The sequence below is a fragment of the Rhodotorula paludigena genome (assembly GCF_050403205.1).
Source record: "Rhodotorula paludigena JCM10292 DNA, Rt_paludigena_JCM10292v1_ctg78, whole genome shotgun sequence".
Classification (NCBI taxonomy): Eukaryota; Fungi; Basidiomycota; class Microbotryomycetes; order Sporidiobolales; family Sporidiobolaceae; genus Rhodotorula; species Rhodotorula paludigena.
In genome coordinates this window covers 35,225-56,667 of record NW_027481380.1, presented here as the reverse complement: position 1 = coordinate 56,667, position 21,443 = coordinate 35,225, and the positions used below count along the sequence as shown (strand labels likewise).

Below are 21,443 nucleotides of genomic sequence, written 5' to 3'. Positions count from 1 at the left end.
CCCGAGCTCGAGCAATCTCCAACAGAAGTGCGTGCACCGAGTCTCGCGCGCTCGCACGGCCTTGCGCGCTCGTTCGCTGATGACGCTTTGGCTCGCAGCTCGACTCGTCTCAACGGGGCGGCACGGCTCGGACGTACGAGTAATCAGCTCGCTCGTGCTGCTCGAGCTCCAGGTGGGACGGCTCGGCGAGACTTGCGACCCAGCCGGCGCTGACGGACTCCTTCGCTCCTCCAGCTTGCTCCGACTCGACCGCTTCTTCGGTCTCTCTCGCGCGGCCAGCCTCTCCAGCTCTTGCCTTCGCTCTATTCGCTCCTTCAAGTCTCGCAAGAGGCTTGCCATGACGACCGAAAAGGTCGTCTGCGGCCGACGCAAGAGTCTTGCGTTGGCACAACGAGTCTCAGAGACTCGTTGCGAACGGGACCCTCGACAAGGGCAAGTCGGTGCGTCTGACCGAACGATTCTTGCACAGACGAGCGAGGGCTTACAGGCTCGCACACAGCGGCTTCAGGGCCAAAACTCGCTCGGGGCTTGGGCTCGCCGTCTCGCGCCTGTCAAGTTTCGACAGGTCCGAGAACACGCCGATCGTGGCCCCGGATCGGGGGCGCGCTCGGCACACTACTCGCTTGGACAACGGATCATTCGAGCGAGTCCGAGAACGGGACGGGCGCGGCAGACGCGCACGGCTCGTCTTTCGTCAGCGGAGCCATGGCTCGCTGCAGAGTGGCCGCAAAGTGCGGCTTCTCCCTCCCGGAGCGATAGACCGAAGGTAAGGGCTGGAGTCTCTGGGAGTGTGGGGTAATCGAGAAGCGTTCGAGTGCAGCGTTTCGCGCGAGAGAGGTCGACATCGCCATTGCCCGTCCTGCTGCGCCTTGGCTTCCTCCGACTTGCTCCGCTCGTGCAATCTTGCTATCGATCTGGCAAGGCGACTGGACACAGCGAGCTCATCTTAGGCCGCGCTCATGGTTGCGCGAGAGTCGCTGCCTCGCTTCGACAGCTACCCTCTGCTGTTCCTTCTCGCTTCTGCTTGTTTCGCTTTCTTCTGGCCACTGCCGCTGCGCAAAGACGGCTGCCCGTCGAAACGGGTACCCACGCCTTCGTAACGACTTCTTCTGGCTTCGACTTGACGCTTTGTCGACAGTCTCCTCACGAAAGCGTTGGAAACGCGGGCTTTAGCCTGACCAGAGTGACGGACTATCTCCTCGCGACCGAGCACAGAGAGAACTTGGAATGCAAAAGACGGAGGACGCTACATGGTACAGACTGCGAGAGAAAGCGGGGACAGATGCAGAGTGAGCGCGAACGAAAAGGCTCTTTTCGCGGTGGGCGGGAGACGTCGCTGCGGGTTTTTGCGGGTTAAGTTGCGTTGATCCGCTGTGAAGTAGGTTAGGACGCACGTCTTCAGGTACGGATGCGCGTCGACTCGTCGTCGTCGTCGCTGCACGTGTCGTCGTCGCCGTCGTCCTCCCACTTGATCGAGACGTAACGCATGACGGTGTAGACCCAGCCGCGCTTGCCCTTCTCGTCGCCGCCCTTGACGTCCTTGCCCTTGGCATCGTCGTCATGCTTGATGGCCTTGTCGTCGCTCTCCTTATTGACGACCGGCTCCTGCTCCTTCGTCGGCAGCGGCGCCGCCTTCGAGGCGTTCTTGCCGACCGAGCCAATCCCTCCGAGGTAGTCGACGCTGCCGAGGAGCCCCTCCCCACCGCCGCCGAGCGGCTGGCCAAGGCGGCTCTGGTCCGCGCCCGTCGCAAAGCCCGTCTGCGTCAGCGCCCCGAGCGACGAGAGGACGTCGCCGCCGCCGCTGATGGCGCTGTGGTTGTTGTCGGCAGGCGTGGCGCGCTTGTCGAAGGTGCCCTTGGCGAAAAAGTCGCCGTCGCTCTTGTCGCCGCCGACGAAGAGGCCGTGCGTCTTGTCGACTGTTGAGACGGGACGCGAGAGAGAGTCAGCTCGACGCTGGCGGACGATGGAGGACGCGCATGCGCACCGTCGAGGTCCTTCGAGCGGCTCTTGTACTGCTTGTAGCAGAACTCTTCATAGTAGTACTCGACGTCGTTAAAGGCCTTCTTGATGCCGTCCGAGAGGAAGACGGTGCCGCCCTTCGCTGCGGAGGCGCGAAAAGAGGTCAGCCGGGCGCCGGAGCAGGGGAATGGAGTTGATGAGATCACGCACTGTCCTGAATGACCAGCTCCTTGCTGTTTTTGACCTTGAACTCGTCTGCAGAGCGGTTCGAGGTGCCGGCGAGTCAGTTGGAACGTGCCGGCCGGCGACGAGGGGACGACCGGAGCACGCACCGATGTCGGCGTAGAGGTTCCGGTAGCAGGACTCCTTGAGCGTGACGTCGTCGAGGTCGATCGACTTGCTCTCTGACGAGCCGACCAGGAGAGAGTCGTCGGCGCCGAACTTGACGTCCGCGAGGACGGACGACGCGAGGAGCACGATGGAGAACACGGTAGCGGCAAATGAGAGCATATCCGGGGAGGTCGTCGAGGTCTGAGCGCGAAAGGGGAAGGGGTGGAAGCAGAGGAAGCGAAGGACGGACGACGAGTCGGCGAGCAGCGGCACATCATCCTCGCTCGTCGCCGGAGCACGAGCGGCCGGCACGCCTTGCAGAGAGGAGCATCAGGGATCACTAAGCGAGCATTCGCAACATGGCACGAGCCTTTGTCGACAAGAGCGCGCCCGTCTCCCCTGTTGCGTTGATGAGGTCGGTGCACGTGCAGCAACAAAGTGGAACGGGCAGCGAGAGCCTAGAAGGTGCAGTAGACAATCTCTCAGGTGCTCCCAGGCCCTCGATAAGCTGTCAGGTGCGAGCGGCGACGGATGTCGCTGTCGATCCCCGGCTCCGGCTCGCCGCTCTCGTCTGCTCCCGCCACCACCTGGCTTCCCCACAGAACGACTGCCGTGCAGACTTGCTAGCGCTTACACAGACGCGAAGAGCCGCCTGAAGACCTGCTACCTTGCCGGCCTCCTCGCCCACTGCATTCCGCTTCACGTCATGGCCGGACTCGAGCAAGCCCACGCCATCTCGAACGCAGTCGGCAATGCGCAGAACCCGACAGAGGTCCTCTATATCGTCGCGCTGCACTTTGTCGACCAGTTCCTCGACTTCCTCGAGACGGCCGTCACGACCGACGAGCTCCTCTCGCGCCAGAGCCAGCTCTCGCCCGGCTCTACCGTCGGCAAGCACGCGCGGCACCTCTTGGACCACTACCGCCTCCTGCTGCAAGGCGTGAGCGACGCCGACTCGCCCGCTTCCGCCGCATCGTCCGTAGCCACCGCCTTCCCCTCGTCGACTCGCGCGCCGCCGCCGATACACGTCAACTACGACCTGCGCACGCGCAACCTCGCGGCCGAGACGTCGCACAGCGCGTGCGTCGAGTCGTTCGAGCAGCTGCGCGCGCAGCTGCGGCACGTGACGGCGCAGGGGCGCGGCGTCGACGCCGAGCGCGTCGTGCGGCTGCATGCGACGACGCCCGTGCAGGTCGAGGTCGGGAGCACGTTTGCGCGCGAGCTGTGGTTTGCGAGCTTTCACGCCGGTGCGCAGGCTGTCGTCTCCCTTCTCCCGGCGGTGCGGATTCGAGAGCTGAACTCGGATGTCTGCAGTGCATCACTTTGCCCTCATTCGGTGCGCCTGCAATCCTCCTCGCCGCAGACCCTCGCAAGCTCCAGCTGACTGCTCTGCACTGTGTCTGCAGCGTCATCGCAACAGGCGAGCTAGGCGTGACGGTGCCGAAAGATTTCGGCGTGGCCCCGGCGACGCTGGTGCACCGGCAAGAAGAGGCGTCGAAGCTGTAGCAGGACGGGAAGGGGAGGGAAGAGATTGTCGGAGCCACCTAGTCACGCCTCGCCGTGGAGAGTAATCGCGCGAGATGCCGGCTTGGGCCCCTTCTGCGGGCTTGCGACGAGGCAAGAGCAGAGTCGTTTGTCGTCGCACACTGACGCTCTCCCCGGAGGGAGGAGCGAGGCGGCTTTACCTGAGCGCCTGGGTGGGAGAGTGAGCCAGGGAAGTGCTGCCCACGCTGTTTGACGGCGGGGCAGGGCGCTGTGCGGTGGAGGGAAAAGGAGAGCGCACGCGGCGCAACGCGAGCACTCCGACGAGCGAGGACCGCGCCTCTCCTGAGCTGAATACGTTTGCCTCGTCTATTCTCGCCGACTACTCCCTCTCTCACTTACCGCCAATGTCGACCTCGCTGCCGACGACGCCGTCCGAGGCGCCGCGCAAGCCGTTCCTCTCGCTCGACCTGTCGGACGAGCCCGCGGCGGGCATCCGACGGGACCTGCACGAGTCTCCCACTCCGCTGCACGGCGACGACGCTGCTGGTGGGGCAGGAGGCGCGCTCGCTCCGTCGCCCGTCCCGCACGACTTTGGCTTCCCGCAGTCTCCTGTTGCTCCTGCTCCCGCTACGAGCGACACGGGGAGCGTCGTCGAGCGCGACGAGGCGGACGCTCTCGGCGACGGCGACGAGCCGAAGCGGGGGTCGGCGCGGGCGGCAATCTCGACGACGCAGCGCATCTTCCGCCAGCTAGACTCGATCAAGGACCTCCAGAGCTCGATCGCAGCCCGCCACGCCGCCCTCGAAAACATCTCGGGCCTCGCTGGCGCACGGCTCGACGGTGACGCGAGCGACAACGACGGTGGGTTGGGCGGGCGCACAAAGGAGCAGCGCGAAAAGGTCGGCAAGGCGTACGAGAAGACGGCCGACGAGTTTGCGAGGCGCGAAGAGGGCGTCAAGGGCATCATGGCGCAGGTGCGCTCCTCCTGCGCGCTTCCGCGTCGGAGCGATTCTGACTTTCAGGCCCGCTTCCTGCAGCTCGCCGAGCTCTCGTCCGCGCTCAAGACTCTCCACTCGCTCCCTGCGCCCGCCCTCTTTCCCCGCTGCGCCGTCTCGCCCGCAAGCGACCCGTCCGCCTCTCCCGCTCACCACGATGCCGCTCACTCTGACCCGTCTGCCGCCGCTCCACCCACTCGCACCCCGGCTATTCCGATCATCGACCCGCCCGTCAAGTCGGACACAGACCCTGTCGCGGCGCGCGACGAACGCGAGAAGGCCAGCGCGCTCAAAGTCCCCGAACGGACGCGGACGGGGCGCTGAGCTGGCTCGCGGCCTCTTCCTCTCGTGACCATCTCCGAGTGTACCGTCTGTCGACCTGTCGTTGTAACACCGCCGTCACGTCTCTTGGCACTTCTGCGCTCGACGCTTCAGGAGGAACAGGAGCGGCTTCGGCAAGTCCTCGGAGGAGGGACAGGAGACAGGACGAGGACGAGAGACGGGCCAGCTGGCTTGCCGTCGGTCTCCCTTCTTCCCCTAAGCTGGTCTGGCGAGCCGGCACGGTGGACAAGCGAAGGTGCGTGCCTTGCCATAAATCTGCTTTGGCGCCGCTGACCGCTTCCGCTCTCGCTCCTCAATCTAGACTTCCCGTGCTCTCGCTGCCAACCTCCACGGCAAGTCCGTTTCTTGGCGAGCGGTGAGCGCCGTCGCCTTGACTCGCCGGTAGAGTCCCAGCATGGGCTCCTCGACCAAGTACCGCGACCGAGACCGACGAGACCGCGACCGTTCGCGCTCCCGCTCGCGGCGCGGCGGCGACGACGACGATTCGCGCCGCTCGACGCGCGACCGCGACCGCGATCGGGACAAGCGGCGCACGAGCTCGAGGTCGCGCCGCTCGTCGACGTACGATGACGGGTACACCGACGCGGGCACGGCGAGCAGCAGCCGGAGGAAGGACAAGGCGGTGTCTTCCTTTTCGAGACGTGACAGCGCGTACGATGACGGGTATGGCGACGACGCGTATGGCGGCGATGGCGGCGATGCCGGTGGGTACGACGACGCACGCTCGAGCCGCAAGAGCGGCGGCGGGACGAGCAAGAAGTCGCGCCGAGCGCAACCGGCAACGGACAACTATGTAGCCGACGACGCGTACGAAGACTCGCAGAGCCGCTCGGCTGCGTCGACGAGGGACAAGTCGTCGAAGCGGCGGACACGCGCGACCGACTCGTACGCCGATGATCAGGGCGGCGACGATGCGTATGGCGGAGGAGATGACGGCGCGTTCGACCCAGCGCCGTCGAGCCGTGGAGGCGGTGGCCGGCAGTACGATGGGTACTCGCAAAGCGGACAGTCTGCGTATGACGGACAGCAGCAGCAGCAGCAGCCATGTGCGTTCCCAGTCTCTTCCGCTTCGATCGCTCCTGATTTCACGCTTATTGACCTGCGACGCTGTGCATATTCGCAGCTTACGGCTCGCAATATGGTGGGCAGCAGAACTACCCGCCGCCTTCAAACTGGCCTCCATCTTCCGGCTATCCTGCTCAGCCATCAGCTGGCTACCCTGCGCAGCCGCCTCCGGCGCCGCCGCTTCAACAGCAGAAGCAGCCATACCCGTCGCAGTCAGGCTACTACGGGCAACCCGCACCTCCGCCACCGTCGCAGCCGCCGCCTCCCACCTGGCAGAGTCAGCCGTCATCCAGCTACGCTCCATCTTCGTATGCACCGTCCGCTGCACCTTCATCAAATGACGCAGGCGGGATCCTTCGAGGCTACGCTCCTACGCCCGCGCCGAGCGAGGCCGTCTACCCTGGCGCGCCCCCTCTGCCTGGCCCGCCGCCGCCCTTCGGTCCGACATGGCAGCAGCCGCCAGTAGCGCCCAATGCGCCTGCCGGATGGCCGTACTCGCCGCCGCCGCCACCCTCAGCCGGACAGCCGCCACGTCTCTCGCCTTACGGCCAGCCGCAGTACCCGTCCACCTCGCCGACGCTCGCCCCACCCGTTCCGCCTCAGCCAGCAGGCTCACCGGGCGCCTCTCGCCCGCTGCACCAGAACGAGGTCGTCGAAGGGCGATGGGTGCCAGGCCGAGACGGCAAGTGGGTCTGGCAGGTCGACGAGGTGACTGCTCCGCCTCCGCCGCCACCAGTCGCAGCACCCGTCGCTTCACAGGCTCCGAACGATCCGTACTCGCCCTACTATGGCGGCTCGACGGCGACCCCCTCGACTCAGCAGGGACCCTACGGCGCCCCGCCTGGTCCTCCGGCGGCGCAGCCGCAGGGGTATCCTCCCGCTCCGCCTTCTCAGCCACCGGGCTATCCGCCTGGACCTGCTCCTCCGCGCCCTCCGGCGCCTCCATCGTACGGACAGCAGCCTGGCGCTCTCGGGAATGCGTACGGCCAGCCACCTCCGCATCCGGCACCGCCGTCGACCTACACTGCACCGGCTCAAGCGTCGTACTACCCGCCAGCTCCTCCCTCCGTCGCGTCCGGCTATTCGTCCCAGCCGCCCTATCAACCCGCGCCGCCGCCTCAGCAGCCGCAAGAGCGCCCTCGACCCTCTGCGCCCTCGGCCTACTCGGACGAGACCGCCTCTCCCGGCGACTACGCGCCCCCTCGCCGCCCGCCTTCGCGCGCCCGCTCGTCGTACCGCGAACGCGCGCCGACGCCTTCGGACAGCGGCACGGAGGATGAGGGCGGGTACGACTCGCGCGACCGCAGCCGAGATCGCGAGCGCGACAGGTCGAGGTCGCGCTCGAGGTCGCGCCGCGACAGCTATGCGAGCGATTCGGACCGGCGCGAGACGGACTACGATGACGACGACTATGATGCCGGATACGACGATGCGGGCGACTCGCGCTCGAGACGCTCTGGCGGCGGTGGCGCGAGCAGGAGGCGCGAGCGTGATCAGGATCGGTCGCGCCGCGATGACCGCGACGCGAGGACGTACCGGTCGATGGGCAAGGGCGACAAGAAGCGCGAGAGAAGGAGGAGCAGCGTCGGCGAAGCGGCCGCGCGGGAAATGCTTGCAGCGTGCGTCTCTCTTGAACTGGTGTCTTTTCCTGCAGGACTCGCACTGACGAGTAGTTGGCGACCCGCTTGCCAGACAAATCGCTCGCGAGGAAGCCGAGATCCTCGCGGCACGCTTTCAATCGGCCAAGCTCGCCCGGCAGCAGCGCCAGCAGCAGCTCGAGGACGATGACTCGTGGGAGCAAGTCGAAGTACCGCCACGACGCATGAGCGTAGGCGACGCCTTTCGGCAGAACCAGTGCGTATCCAGTCCTGGTTCTCGCGAGCTTGCGAGTTCGCAACTGACGCGCTCGGTTCGAACAGTCTCATGGCAGGCGACGAGCTCTACGAAGAGCCTCGCCGGGCCCGCTCGAACCCGACGCCCACACCTGCCATGATGCCACCCGTCCCTCCGCCTCCGCCCAAGCCGCTCCTGCCGCCGTCGAAAGCCTCGCGCATCGCCGCCTGGTCCGCGAGCGTCCCGCTCTCGTCGGATGGCGGGTCCGAGACGACGTACGATGACGAGCCCGCTGCGGCGGCGCCGGTTCGCTCGGCGATGAAGGGCAGTCGGGCGCGTACTGCAGCGCCGACGCCGCTTGCGATGGCCGACGATGGGCTGGACGGCGTTGTCGAGCCATTCGATCCTTTCGCACCTGTCACGGCGGGGCAGACGGCAGCGCAGCTGTACGGAAGCTGGGTACGTGCTCATCTAGCGTTATTGCTTGGGACGTATCGACTGATTCGGTCCTGGCAGCATCCGCAACGCAACAGATGAAGGAGAATTGACTTTCGCGGTGTCCGCGGCTCGTACCCGCGCCGCCTTATCCCTTTGCAATGTCAGCAGTATCTTTCGATGCGTCTCGAGGCTTCGAGGCTCCGAAGGATCGCGTTGGAGAGGTTTTCGCAACTCTCAAGGAAGATAGTCGACCAGTACCGGTTCTCGCGCGGCTCTCGATGCTGCAATGCGGACAAAACAAACTGCTTCGAATTGGCACATAGACACGACAAGCGACAAAGAGGGAGGTGAGGGAGAGTCGAAAGAGGTCAACGGCGGACTCTTCAAATGACAGCCTTCTTGGCGGCGCCGACGAGCGCCTGCCAGAGCACGGAAACCGGGTCAGCGCAATCCCACAAACCAGGCACGGAGGATCCGAGACGCACCTGGCGCGTCGCGAGGTAGATCTTCTCCTTCGCGAGGAAGAGGAGCGCAGCCTGCAGGACTCAGCGCGGTCAGCTTGTTCCCTTTTTTGTGAGCACATCCATTCATATGCGTAGGAGGTTCAGCGCACCGTAGCGACGGACTGAGTGAGCTTCGGGCCGATGCCCTTGTACAGGCCCTGGACGCCCTCGGCCGCAACGATCTTGCGCAGCCCGTCGAGCGACGACGTGTACGAGCGACCGGCGGCATTACCGGCCTGCATGCGAGCCTTGACGGTGAGGTCTGTCCCGCAAAGGATGTTGAAGTCAGTCATCCGACCCGGCAACGCGAGGGCCCGGCTTCGGATCGGTCGCGTTCCGCCAAAAGCTTACAGGGGTAGGTAACACCGGTCGCGAAAAGCTTGGTCACGGCTCCGAGGATGAAGAAGTCGAGGTCCGTCAGAGGCGGAACGGCGGCACTGCCCTTGGCGAGGCGGAGGGCGCGGCGGCGCGTGATCAGATTCTTGAGCTGCTCGAAAAGCTGAAGCGCATCGAGACGTCAGAACGGCGCATGGGGTACACAGGATGCCGCCGCGACACGTGGATCACAGGCCTAAGACAATTGGACGCACCGTGAACTGGAGGATCGGGTTCGAGACGAGGATGAGCGCCGGTCCGAGGCCGTGGAAGAAGGCACCGGGCCCGTCGGTGCGGAGGATGTCGAGGATGGTCTGGAGGATGCCGCGGCGCTTCTCGATGACCGTCTTTGTCGCGCTGGGCGCGCCGGAAGGGTCGGCAGCGACAGTCGTGCGGACCGTTTGCCGCGTCTGCAGAAGCCAAGCCGTCAGCGCCAATGATTCGCACAGCATCACATACAAAGCAGTGGCCGAACGTACGTTGACGACCCAAATCGGGTTGGAAAGGATGGAAGTTGCGGCGCCTGCGCGGAATAGCGGTCAACTTCGCTTTACGGGAAGCGCTACTCTAGCGGTGCACGTCACGCACCTGCTGCAGCGGAGACCAGGATCGATTCGAGCGTAGACAGTGCAAGCCTGGTGCTCTTGCGAGACTTGAGAACGATGGCGCGCGCTTCCTCGAAGCTGAAGAGCCCCGAGCATCAGTATCAGATGACAGCACCAGAGACAGCATTCGACATTACCAGAGGTAGTAAATGCTGGAGGAGAAGTCGCGGAAATCAGTATCGAGCAGCCTCAACGCACAAAGCTCCGCATGCGCACCCGTTCGTGACCGCGATGCCCACGAGACTCGAGCTCAACCCGTCGTACAGACCGGCCACACCGTCGCGCTGGATGACCTTGAGCACGGCGGCGCGTGTGCTCTGCGTCCAACAAGGCATGCGAGGCAGAGTGAGCACGAGGTCGTCTGCAAGCGGCAATGATGAGGGGAACGCGCCTCGTGCTTAGACTTGGCTTCGACTTGCGAGCGGGTCGAGAGATTGACAAGCGGGTACGTGCTGCTCGCAGGAAGGGGGGCATGGTCAGTAGCGCGACTTGCGACAGCTGAGAGCGGGACCCGACGCACACGGCCATGGCGATGCAGCCTCCGGCGGCGCCGGCGACCGCGTGAACAGCCGAATCGCTCAGTCCGACCATCTTGCAGCTGTTGAGTGGCTGATTGGGCGCCTAAAAGGGTGACGAGAGCAGCGGAAGTGTCTCGAGAGATGAGACGAAAGTGGGGCAAAGTCGGGTCGGGATGAACGCGCTCTGCGGGCAGTTTACGCGCGTGCACGGGCGTTGATAGAAGCAGTGTCGAGTGTCGGAGCAGTCAGAGCGCAGTCTGTCGAGAAGAGACGCGCGAAAGGCCGCCCAGTCGCGCTTCCGGCTTCCAGCGCCGATTTGTTGCCGGCACGGCTGGAGGCACGCGACATGTCCATCAAACCCCGCGCACAGACACCCCGTGACAAATGCAAACGAGGCAGTACAGTACACTCGGTAACGACATTGCCGCATGAACCAAGAAATACAACAAGAACCGCCTTTGCCCTCAATCCCGCTCACATCCGCGCCTGCTGACGTGCCGGCCACAGGTCTGCCTTGGGTTGCTTGTCCGCCGGCACGCCGAGCCTGATGCCGGGGACGTTGCGCAGGCGCTTGGGCCAGATACCGCTGCGGGAGAGACTATCAGCCGGGACGTCCTCTCGGAATCGCAACTCGGAAGACGCACCTCTTGCCCGGCGCGAGGATGCCGTTCGGGTCCAGAGCGTCCTTGAGCGCCTCCTGGAAGCGCAGCTGGATCTGGTTGTTGCCGCCGTAGGTCGCGGCGACTTGGTCCATGAGGAAGTTGTGCGTGCCTGCGGCGATAAAGAGGGACGGTCAGCGTACTGAGGATGGACACCGGCCGCGCGCTGAACTCACGGTATTCCTGGTAACCCAGCTTGGCGCTGCGAGCACGACGTTGCATCAGTCCGGCGGACTTACAAGTCCAGCTGTGCAGGAGGAAGCGCACCTCTCCCAGGTCAGCTCGCGCATGAGCGCCTGTGCCCGCCGCTTCTCGTCGTCATCGTTCGGGTCGTAGATGAGGTCCAAGATGTGGTGCATCTCGCGTGCGCCGATGCCTGACAGGAGAGTGGGTCAGCGAGGGTTGAACGCATCAGGGAGTGTCAGACTTACAGAAATTGCCCATGTACTGGAAGTTGTACTTCTTGCACAGCTTCTTGCATAGGTCGTATTGCACCTCGGCGTCGTGGCCGCGCGTCGGCTGCGCCGCAACCGCAGGATCAGCGCAATCTCAGAACACGATAAGCTGAGAAGGCTCACCGAGATCGGGGCGAAGAAGAGATGCGCGTAGCCAGGCCCGCGCCAGCTCAGCCACTGGAGCTCGTGGTTGTTCGGAATGCCCTGCATCGTCAGGTCGCGGCTGTGATTGGGAGAGTCAGCTCGGCGTCGCGCGCCTCTCAGGCAGCTTCCGGACGCACTACTGCAGCAGCGACTTCTCGTCGAGGTCGCCGACGAAGTAGTGCTGCGTGAGGTACTCCTATGAGGACCGTCAGCAGCAGTGTAGCGCAGATTCACGCACCTTTGCGCCCTTGACCTTCGAGAACTCCGCCTGGATGATCTCCCAGTGACAGTCGCGCACTGCCTTAGGACCGTCTTGAAAATGATGCAGAGTCAGTGAGACTCTTCGCTATGCTCGACGCGGACGTACAGAGAGCCCCGTAGAAGTCTGTGGAGGCGAGGGCCAGTCAGCTCTGCTCAAGCGGGAACTGCAGGGATTGCTCGACGTACTCCACACGCCCTGGTTCTTGAACTTCTCTTTGACGAAATTGAAGAACTCGTCATCGCTGAGGTAGTCCGCCGTGTCTCGACCGGCTGTCGGTGGCAGAAATTGTCAGCATTAGCCTTCGCTCGCCTTGCAAAGGTCGACATGGTGCGCACGGAAGAAGTCCTTCATGCTGCGGAACACATGATGAGCTTGTCTCTGCAACTCAGAGTGAGGCACCCACGCACGTCCCGAGACAGGCGATGTCGACGAGCGAGTGCCGCAGCTGCGCGACGTGTCCGAAGATGCCGGAGATGCGCAGAGGCCGCATGAGCTCGACGATCTGCGGCAGGTCCGACTCGTTTTCGAACGTCCACATATAGCTCTGGTAGCCTCCGGGATGCTGAAAGAACCGCTGCTCGTCAGCGAGTCTGTCTTTGAACGGCGAGCGAGCATGAAGGCCGTACCGGTGCAACCCACATGCCCATCGACGTGCAGATGCCAAAGTTGCTTTGCGTGAAGATGCCGTCGGCGTAGGGGCCAAAGCCGTAATTGAAGAGGTAGCGACTCGGGTTGTCCTCGCCGGCCGCGCCCATGCCGGTGTGCATGACCTCGCCGTTCGGGAGGACAATTTCCATCGAGCAGTGGGTCCCGAAGTGGTCCCCGTAGGACGTGTAGCCGACGCCGCGATCCATGGCGTTGCCCAGGACCGAGCCCCATCCTAAATCCGGGCAGTCCATCATGACGTCCTTTTCGAGGCCGCGCCTGAGGATTTCCTCGTACAGCTGGAAGTACGACACGCCGGGTTCGACGACGACGTAGTAGTCGGTCGTGTTGATCTCGAGGATGCGGTTCATGCGCTTGCCGAGGTCGACTACGATGGAACCGCTGAGGCGAGGAGAGCGACCGCCGTAGCCGAGGTTCTTGCCGCGCGAGATCGGGCTGATGGGCACTCCGTGCTTGTTAGCGAGCTTTACGATACCCTGGACGTCTTGCGTCGAGCCGGGCGTGACGCAGACTGAGGTAGCGAACTTGTCGTCGAGCTGAGTGTCGTGTCCGTCCGTGAACACGCCGCTGTGTGTCGCCTCGTAGTTAGTACGTGCCCTCGTCGGTATGCTGCAAGCATCGCACTGCACGTATGTGTAGCGGGAGAGGCGGAGTGTCGGAGACAAGGGCACGGAACTGGAGCGGCGAAGACGAGATAACTGGACGCACCCAGTCTGTTCGTCCTGGAATAGTCCCACTGCTGCAACGCCTTCGCCGGAGTCGACGTGCACGTTGTCCGCTCCGAGAAGCGAGCGCAGGTCGTCGAGCATAGCCAGCATCGACCGGAGCGAAGTCCCGAGCGGGAGGATGAGTTTGTGCTCTTCATCGCGGATGAAGGGGTTCTTCGTGCCGTCGAGCGAGATCTCAGGAGCAGCCGCCATCTCTGCCGATGCGTGCAGAACGCGCGAGACAACAAGGAGAGAGCGACAGCGCCTCGGGAAAGTCGCGCCACATGCATGTGGTTCACCACTTCGGGACAAGCCAGTGTCCTCCACGCTCCGGGACCGAGAAAACCAGTCCAGCACCGAGACACGCCTCAGCAAGACGTCTGAGTGCGTCCAGTGAGCGACAAAGGCAGCGCCCCTGCTCCACACGGTTGTCAGCGTCGCTGCAGAAATGCAAGAACCCTCGAACTTCGCGGAGCTCCCTGAGGTCGACACGGCGCGCTTCGGGCGCAGTTGGTGGACTTTGCGTGTAACTCTAAGGGGTCTTCAGCTCTGCACGACTTCCGACGAGCGTCGAGCGGATGTGGTCGAAGGCAGGTCCGCTCGAGATTCTTCATCACCCGCCTTCACGAGGCGGTAGTCGTCTGGCTCGCCTGCAGGCTTTCTGCCTCTGTAGCAGAGTGCGACAACCTGGTGACGGGCTCTCGTGCCTCCTGCGCGCTGTCACGAGGCTGCACTGGCTCTCCCCCGCTCCTACCTCCTCAGCTTTCGCCTGCTCATCGCAACGCATGCTCCGCGCCGTGACGGCTCCGTGCTGTCTCGTTTGGAGGCCACCGAGCGTAGGCGGACGTGGGCAGGCTCAATTGACCGCGACCGCGAATCGACGCCGGCACGCTTGTCGGTCCTGAGCGCGATCACCTCGCGCTCAGCTCCGCACGAATGGGTCCGGCCCCTCAATAGCAGGCGGGGCTCGATTTGGCTGAGCCGCGCTCGCGGCGCACGCTACGACGGACCGCGTGCTCGGATCACGGACTGTCTGGCCCTCATCGTCGGCCTGCACGCCGTTGTGCTGTTGACCTGTTCGTCCTGCCAATCTCGTCTTTCGCTTCTCTCTCTCCTTCGCAACACTCTCTCGACTTGCACTCGCTATCGTACCCGCTTTCGGCCGGGCTTCACACTCCTTTTCAACCTCACTCTCCTTTGAAATGCGGCTGTCGCCGGTCCTGCTTGCCGCTGCAGCGGCAGGCACCCTCGGCGTAGCTGCGCACTCGGTCACTCCTTCTTCTACGGACGTCACGGTAGCGCACAGCCACGAGCTTGCCGCCCGCTCGCCGCTCACCCTCTCGCTTGGCGGCTTCAACATCTGCATCGGTTTCTTCTGCAACCGGCCGAGCAAGTCGTGGAAGTGCAACGGTGCGTCTCGTGCCACTCGGTATGTGCCTAGCAATGACTAACGCCTCGTGTGCACAGGGACGGGTCGTGACGGGTACTCGGTCGACTACAACGGCCACAGCGCTCCTTCCTGGGCGCCTCGCGGATGGCTCTGGTTCGGCGTCGACATTGGTTGGGCACCGGCCAGGAGCTGGTCGTGTGGTAGCGACTGGGCCATCCCGTCTGCGTTCGGCAGCTACGCTCACAAGGTCACCTGGTGGAGTGAGCTCTTCGCGCAATCGATGTACGCGCTTTCAGCCACTGATCCGTCGTCGACCTTCAGAACCCTCCTCCTCGTGGGTCAGCCACCACTCGAGCCACTGGAAGCTCGACTTCTCGCCTCCTCCGTTCTGGGGCATCATCTCGTGGCCTTCGCAGTCGTTCAAGTGCAATGGTACGCTCCTTTCGCTGCGAGAACCCCCGCCTTTGCTGACAGGCACGCCCGCAGGCTCCGGCAAAGACGGCTTCGAGATTGACTGCTACGGCAAGAAGGCCCCTTCGTGGGTCCCGGCCGGCTGGCGCTGGTTTGGCGTCGAGATCGGTTGGGCGCCGCTTCCGACCTGGTCGTGCGGCAGCGACTGGACCATCCCGTCTGCATTCGGCAGCTACGCTCACAAGGTCACCTGGTGGAGTGAGCTTCTATCGCTCTCATCTGTTGCACGAACAGCTACTGATCCACTGTCTACTCTCAGAGCCTTCCGGCTCGTGGATCAGCAAGCACTCGGGCCATTGGAAGCTCGACTTCTCGCCTCCTCCGTTTTGGGGCATCATCTCGTGGCCTTCGCAGTCGTTCAAGTGCAACGGTACGCTCCTTTCGCGGCGATGATCTTCGCCTTCGCTGACAACCACGCCCGCAGGCTCCGGCAAAGACGGCTTCGAGATCGACTGCTACGGCAAGAAGGCCCCTTCGTGGGTCCCGGCCGGCTGGCGCTGGTTCGGCGTCGAGATCGGCTGGGCGCCGCTCCCGACTTGGTCGTGCGGAAGCGACTGGACCATCCCGTCTGCGTTCGGCAGCTACGCTCACAAGGTCACCTGGTGGAGTGGGCTTCTCTCGCTTTCACCGGCCGTGGCACCGGCCGTGGGTTTATCACTGATTCGCTATCTACCTTCAGAGCCTTCCGGCTCGTGGATCAGCAAGCACTCGGGTCGGTGGGAGGTCGACTTCTCGCCCCCTCCGTTCTGGGCCATCATCTCCTGGCCCTCGCAGTCGTTCAAGTGCAACGGTACGGCTTCCACCTTCGTCTTCGCCGCTTTCATTGCCGCCTTTGCTGACACCCACGCCCGCAGGCTCCGGCAAAGACGGCTTCGAGATCGACTGCTACGGCAAGAAGGCCCCCTCGTGGGTCCCGGCCGGCTGGCGCTGGTTCGGCGTCGAGATTGGCTGGGCGCCGCTCCCGACCTGGTCGTGCGACGCTTCTTGGACCGTCCCGTCCGAGTTCATCGGGTACCTGCACAAAGTGACGTGGTGGAGTGCGCTGCCTCCCGCTCCGCCCTCTCCGGTCCGAAGACTGATAGCTGCCTTTCTCTGCACAGAGCCAAGCACCGCCTGGCTCGTTGAGCACTCGGCTAAGTGGCACTTCTCGTGGTCCCCGCCGTCGTGGTGGGGCATCTCAGTCCCGGTCAAGGAGGACACTCACGGCAGCAAGCCGTGCAAGTGCAAGAGTATGCCCGCTTCACAGCTCGACATGCTCCTCGCACTCACCGTGACCGGCACTGACGTCTCGCTATGTTGTAGACGACGGCAAGGACGGCGGCTCGAAGGGCGACAAGGGCGACAAGACTCCCGTCGTTGTCCCGCCGCCAAAGGACTGGAAGTGCGACGGCTCGGGCAAGGACGGCCACCAGGTCGACTGGCAGGGCAAGGCGTGCCCGAGTCACCTTCCGAAGGGCTGGCTGTGGTACGGAGTGTGCGTGCTTGTTCCTCGCCACGCAGCAGCTGAAACGGCGCGCTGACCTGAGGGAGAATGCAGCGCTATTGGATGGGCGCCTTCCGCGTCGTGGACCTGCGACGCCAAGTGGTCGCCCTCGTCGCTCGAACTCGAGGTCCTCGTCAAAGTCTCTTGGTGGCGTGCGTTTCCTGCCCTCTTCCCTGCAGACTCGAGGCCGTCGCTGACTCGTTCTTCGTGCTGCTGCAGTCCCGCCCAAGGGCTGGCTCCTCCCTGCCGGCTTCAAGTGCCCCCTGAGCTGGACCCTGCGCGGCTGGATCGACGAGCGCATCCCCTCGCGCTCGTTCGACTGCGACGGCAGCGGCAACGACGGCTTCGAGTGCGTCTCTCGCCTCCCCTTGCCCATGTGCTCGAGTCTGACACCTGCGTACCGGCGCGCTCGCCCCCGCAGCTTTGACTTTACGGGCTCGTTCCGCCCTTCGCACCTCCCCCTCGGGTGGAAGTACTTTGGCCTCTCGCGCGGGTGGCAGCCCTGCGCGTCGTTCGCGCTCCCCTCGGCGTCGTGGCAGCCGCCCGCGGGGTGGGACGCGCGCAGGGCGACGTGGTGGACGCCCCGCGCGAGGTGGACGTTGAGGGGCGGGTTCAGGTGCCCGACGTTCTGGGGGAGGAACTTCCTCCGCGGAGAGTACTCGTGGTACTAGGTGGTTCGAGTTGCGCTCGACTCTCTTTCTTGGTATCTTCCTGTGCTTCAGACAATCCCGCACGCCCTTTGTTTGCCGCCTTCTTCCGCCTTTTGCAGAACAGACACTCTCTTCATCCTCGTAGCTCCCGCCCTCTGACCAGGCTCACAGTGGCTGTAATACTCTCGCTGGACATCGCTGCTGATGGCTTGTGGAAGAGCTTGCCGGGCAGAGCAATTCACGCGGTTGAGAGAATGAGAGAGGCGCGAGTGAAGACGCTTGGTCGACGAGGACTGGATCTGAGAGGCTCAGTGACGGCTTCGAGTCTGCTGAGGACAGAAAACGGGTATTTGCAATGAAGGATATGCGGGATGCTTTCAAGAGCGTCTACAACACTGGAGACAACAACAGAACGGAATGAGACGCGGAGACGGGCACGAGGCGGTTCAGGGCGCAGTCAGCGTGACGGAGCACAAGTCGAAAGGGGAGCGTTATGCTGCTGCGTCGGCGGCGGCGGCAGCGGCGGAGGGCGCAGGAGCGGCGCCGCTGCGCGATTCGAGGATACCGTGCAGGCTCGCCTGGAGCTGCGAGTGCAGTGCTTCTGCGGAGCGAGTCTCCGTGTCAGTGCGCACCCAGCCGCAATTCTGACGCATTGCCAGCTCGCACACGGAGTGCACGATAGGGCGCGAGTGCATGCGTGGGCAGGTCGGACGCACCTGCCTGCCCGAGGGCCTCGAGGTACTCGTCGTTGACCGCCTGCATCTCGTTCTCGAGCGCGAGAAACTCGGCCTCGTCGTGTTCTTCCTCAGCCATTCCTGCCGCGCTCGGTCCTGCAGATGTGGTCGCGGACGGCGGCGGCGGCGGCGCGGAAGAGGGGAGGGCGTCGATGAGGTACTCGAGCTGCTTGGCTTTGCGCAGAAAGTCGGTCACGAGCTCCTTCTGATTCGCTGCGGGTACGAGGGCGTCAATCCTCGCTTCGGAGACGGGCTGCAGCTGCAAGAGGCTCGGACAGCGGGCCCAGTGTCGAGAGCGAGGTGCGAACGAGGGGAGCGACGGACCCTCGAAGACGTCTGGCGGGTCGATGTCCGGGATGGACTGGGTGACGGGGAAGTTGGGGTTGAGCTGCTTGAACGAGGCCTTGCGCGAGAGGTAGCCGAGGGTCGAGTACATGATGCGGATGAGCTGTGGGGAGGAAGTGAGCGACTGGGTGCGGCGGTCGGGAGAAGCCCCGAGTCGCACCTCATCGATGCTGTTCTGTGTCTGGGTGAGGCGGTCCACTGCGGGTGTGCATGGTGGTGAGCCGGGGTGCGTGTGCGGAGGTGGGGAGGACGAGATGCGACCGACTGTGCGACAGTTCGCGGGCCACTTCCATCCGGGCGGGCGTAGTCCCCGTGAATGCGCACTGCCCTCTGCTGGTCCCCTGCTTTCCTCGCGTTGACCGTGCCAGCTGCGACGATGCGCCTCCGTCGCCGGCACTCGCGCGCGCGCCTCGCGCCAAGTCGAGCTCGGCGCGGCGTCGCTCGTCGCTTCTTTCCTCCACTCGCTTAGGACAGCTTCACTCGAGGACAAGTGTGCGTCTCCCTCACCACCCGCGACCCGCCTGCCCGCACGGGCCAGCGCCCGTCCCGCACCCGCGCGACCCCGCCTCGTCGCGCCAGCTTTTTCGCTGACCTCGCTCTCGTCTCCCCCCTCTCGACGCGCGCAGAATCATGAGTGATAACGGAAGCGAGACCCAGGTTGTTGCCGACGTCGAGGAGGTGCAGGTCCAGGAGACCGAGGCCCCCAAGGGCAAGATGTCGGTCGAGGTGCGTCTCCTCGCGCTCTCCCCGGCGCTCTGACCCGGGCGCACACTCACCCGGCGACTCTCTCCACAACACAGGACGCCCTCCAGGAGGTCCTCAAGAAGGCCCTCGTCCACGACGGCCTCGCCCGCGGCCTCCGCGAGTGCGCCAAGGCCCTCGACAAGCGCCAGGCTCACCTCTGCGTGCTCAACGAGTCGTGCACTGAGGGCGAGTACGTCAAGCTCATCGAGGCCCTCTGCGCCGAGCACAAGATCAACCTGATCAAGGTGCGTCCCCTGACCTGTTTCCTGCCGCTTCAAGGCGAGTCGAGCTGACCGTCCCTCCTCGTCGTGCAGATCTCGGACCCGAAGCTCCTCGGCGAGTGGGCTGGCGTGCGTCGCTCTTCATCCCGTATTCTTCACTCTTGCTCGAGAACTGACTTTGTCGCTGCTCCCACAGCTCTGCAAGCTCGACAAGGAGGGCGTCGCCCGCAAGGTCGTCGGCTGCTCGTGCGTCGTCGTCAAGGACTACGGCCAGGAGTCCGAGGCCCTCTCGGTCCTCCTCGACTACTTCGCGAGCCGCTAAGCGGTCCCTCGCTGAAGGAGGAGGAGGGAGGCACAACCTTACCCCCTTGATGCGCCCTCCCGACACTTTCTCGCCACCCTTGTTTCCGACCCTCTTCTTTTACTTCTCGTCACCTCGCCTGCTCGTTTCCCCTCTTTCGCCGTCCACCATCACACACCCCGACTCTCCCAACTCGCTCTCGCTCCCCTCGCCCCCCTCCTCCGCCCAAGTCCGCTCCAACCTCCCTCTCCGCCCTCCCACCCTCTCGCTCTCCGCACAAAACCCCGCCTCCTCGCCACGCGCCCCTCCCCCTCTCGTCGCTCCTCGATGCCGCCTCGCTTTCGCTAGCTAGGCTTAGAGGACCGTTGGGAGGGGCGTTCGAGGCTGGAGTGCGTGCGTGTGGGCGGAGGAGGATGAGATGGAAGGGCGAGGAATGACGTGCGGTGCTGTGCAAGAGGAGGGCGGGGAGTGAGTCGCGTGGTTGGGTGAGACCGAGGTGGGACGGCCGAGGGAGGGAATTCGTTGGTGTTTGTGAAGGGAGGGGAGGGGATGAAACGGGATCGAGTGTGTTGGAGTCCGCCCATCTTGCGCTTGTTGGCAAAGAGAGGACGCTTTGGTGCACTTTGTTCGATCGGCTTGTGCTCTCGCTCGATGGAAGCGACTCGAAAGGTCATACGGCTACAATACGCGTAAGGGACTCGGCGAAAGAACAGACGGCACTGCTGGTACTGCTCGGCACACAGAGGGACTTGGGGAAAAGAGGCGACGAGACGAGTGTCTGTTTTGGCGGTGGCGCGGAAGAGAGGCGAGCGGAAGAGAGACGAGACTTTGTGCCGCGCTCCTCTCAACCCTGCATCTCGACGTAGGCGCGCGGGAATATGCCCGTCCGGCCGCGCAGCTCGCCCTTGAGCCAGTCGTCGCTCACTGCAGCACGGGTTCAAGCATATCAGCGCCTCGGACGCTTGAGCGACGGTCGCAGGAAGAGGGGAGCGCACCGACTTCGAGGACGGTGATCTGGTCGCCCTCGTGGAACGGCAAGTCCTCTGCCTGCGCGCCCTCGAAATCGTACAGCGCGACCGCGCTCCCGACGCCCCTCGGTGGCGCTGCCGCCGCCGCCGGGATCACGCGCTGCGGAGCCGCTGCGGGCGCCGGAGCCGAGGCGCCGCCCTGGAAGAGGGCGGCGAAGTGCGGGCGCGAGGCAAAGTACTCGTCGAGGAGCGCAAAGAACGCCTCCTTGTCGGCGCCGTCCATCCCGCTGAACACGCCGCGCGCTCCCGCTGCGGCAGACGAGGGTGCGGGTCCTCGAGGGGGCGGCGCGGGCGCGGGCGCGGGGGACGAGCTGCTGCTCGCGCCGCGGGAGGGCGGGGGCGGCGGGGCGTAGGACGAGTGCGTCGGGACGGCGAGCCCGCCGGGCGAGGGCGCGGCGGCGGCAGACGAGCCCGAGTCGGAGCGGCCGCGCGAACCGGCGCCGCCAGCGCCGCTGCCCATGGGGAAGCGGGCGTCGACGCGGTCGAACCCCTTGTTGATCTGGGAGCGGCCGGACTCGGCGAGGCTCTTGGCTGGGGGCGGGGAGGGAGGGGGGTCAGGCGAGGGATGGGCATGACGGAGCGATGAGGAGGAGGGGAAGGCGCACCCGACTTGAAGGCGGTGGTTGCAGAGCTGTGGGGTGGAGGATTAGTACTCGTATCTAGTCCATTGGGTGAAAGGTCGACCTGCAATCCGCTCATGGCTGTGTCGAGAGGGAGGGAGCGGCAAGAGAGCGC

The 21,443-nt window shown here is 64.6% G+C and overlaps 10 protein-coding genes across 10 annotated transcripts; 5 read left to right on the top strand and 5 right to left on the bottom strand.

The window, feature by feature from the left end:
* Positions 1-1,398: 1,398 nt before the first annotated feature.
* JCM10292_004107 (uncharacterized protein) lies at positions 1,399-2,469 on the bottom strand (the record flags this gene model as incomplete). The annotated part of the gene is made up of 4 exons (XM_076652505.1): positions 1,399-1,916; positions 1,985-2,101; positions 2,170-2,214; positions 2,292-2,469. The coding sequence occupies 4 exons, from the start codon at positions 2,467-2,469 to the stop codon at positions 1,399-1,401; spliced, it is 858 nt and encodes a 285-aa protein (XP_076501958.1).
* Positions 2,470-2,995: 526 nt separating this feature from the next.
* JCM10292_004106 (uncharacterized protein) lies at positions 2,996-3,795 on the top strand (the record flags this gene model as incomplete). The annotated part of the gene is made up of 3 exons (XM_076652504.1): positions 2,996-3,536; positions 3,604-3,625; positions 3,696-3,795. 3 exons carry the CDS (start codon positions 2,996-2,998, stop codon positions 3,793-3,795), a joined length of 663 nt encoding a protein of 220 aa, XP_076501957.1.
* A 383-nt stretch (positions 3,796-4,178) lies between these two features.
* On the top strand, positions 4,179-5,093 carry JCM10292_004105 (uncharacterized protein; the record flags this gene model as incomplete). Its single annotated transcript, XM_076652503.1, has 2 exons — positions 4,179-4,748; positions 4,812-5,093. 2 exons carry the CDS (start codon positions 4,179-4,181, stop codon positions 5,091-5,093), a joined length of 852 nt encoding a protein of 283 aa, XP_076501956.1.
* Positions 5,094-5,505: 412 nt separating this feature from the next.
* Positions 5,506-8,546, top strand: JCM10292_004104 (uncharacterized protein; the record flags this gene model as incomplete). Its single annotated transcript, XM_076652502.1, has 5 exons — positions 5,506-6,157; positions 6,235-7,795; positions 7,869-8,030; positions 8,096-8,468; positions 8,526-8,546. The coding sequence occupies 5 exons, from the start codon at positions 5,506-5,508 to the stop codon at positions 8,544-8,546; spliced, it is 2,769 nt and encodes a 922-aa protein (XP_076501955.1).
* Positions 8,547-8,830: 284 nt separating this feature from the next.
* On the bottom strand, positions 8,831-10,521 carry JCM10292_004103 (uncharacterized protein; the record flags this gene model as incomplete). Its single annotated transcript, XM_076652501.1, has 10 exons — positions 8,831-8,866; positions 8,933-8,983; positions 9,061-9,212; positions 9,302-9,449; positions 9,541-9,735; positions 9,805-9,848; positions 9,914-10,008; positions 10,147-10,247; positions 10,322-10,382; positions 10,451-10,521. 10 exons carry the CDS (start codon positions 10,519-10,521, stop codon positions 8,831-8,833), a joined length of 954 nt encoding a protein of 317 aa, XP_076501954.1.
* Positions 10,522-10,922: 401 nt separating this feature from the next.
* Positions 10,923-13,554, bottom strand: JCM10292_004102 (FAD-binding oxidoreductase; the record flags this gene model as incomplete). The annotated part of the gene is made up of 14 exons (XM_076652500.1): positions 10,923-11,034; positions 11,093-11,219; positions 11,284-11,309; positions 11,375-11,483; positions 11,539-11,626; positions 11,686-11,785; positions 11,844-11,887; positions 11,945-12,018; positions 12,074-12,091; positions 12,154-12,237; positions 12,304-12,320; positions 12,376-12,530; positions 12,595-13,201; positions 13,343-13,554. 14 exons carry the CDS (start codon positions 13,552-13,554, stop codon positions 10,923-10,925), a joined length of 1,773 nt encoding a protein of 590 aa, XP_076501953.1.
* A 989-nt stretch (positions 13,555-14,543) lies between these two features.
* On the top strand, positions 14,544-17,356 carry JCM10292_004101 (uncharacterized protein; the record flags this gene model as incomplete). The annotated part of the gene is made up of 13 exons (XM_076652499.1): positions 14,544-14,751; positions 14,809-14,991; positions 15,053-15,163; positions 15,218-15,400; positions 15,462-15,572; positions 15,627-15,809; positions 15,882-15,992; positions 16,057-16,239; positions 16,303-16,431; positions 16,505-16,676; positions 16,740-16,837; positions 16,905-17,034; positions 17,107-17,356. The coding sequence occupies 13 exons, from the start codon at positions 14,544-14,546 to the stop codon at positions 17,354-17,356; spliced, it is 2,052 nt and encodes a 683-aa protein (XP_076501952.1).
* Positions 17,357-17,826: 470 nt separating this feature from the next.
* SRB7 (Srb7p) lies at positions 17,827-18,707 on the bottom strand (the record flags this gene model as incomplete). Its single annotated transcript, XM_076652498.1, has 5 exons — positions 17,827-17,936; positions 18,052-18,282; positions 18,394-18,517; positions 18,575-18,612; positions 18,680-18,707. The coding sequence occupies 5 exons, from the start codon at positions 18,705-18,707 to the stop codon at positions 17,827-17,829; spliced, it is 531 nt and encodes a 176-aa protein (XP_076501951.1).
* A 337-nt stretch (positions 18,708-19,044) lies between these two features.
* On the top strand, positions 19,045-19,701 carry RPS12 (40S ribosomal protein eS12 RPS12; the record flags this gene model as incomplete). Its single annotated transcript, XM_076652497.1, has 4 exons — positions 19,045-19,140; positions 19,215-19,403; positions 19,473-19,508; positions 19,576-19,701. The coding sequence occupies 4 exons, from the start codon at positions 19,045-19,047 to the stop codon at positions 19,699-19,701; spliced, it is 447 nt and encodes a 148-aa protein (XP_076501950.1).
* An 823-nt stretch (positions 19,702-20,524) lies between these two features.
* On the bottom strand, positions 20,525-21,407 carry JCM10292_004098 (uncharacterized protein; the record flags this gene model as incomplete). Its single annotated transcript, XM_076652496.1, has 3 exons — positions 20,525-20,604; positions 20,676-21,239; positions 21,314-21,407. The coding sequence occupies 3 exons, from the start codon at positions 21,405-21,407 to the stop codon at positions 20,525-20,527; spliced, it is 738 nt and encodes a 245-aa protein (XP_076501949.1).
* Positions 21,408-21,443: the final 36 nt, after the last annotated feature.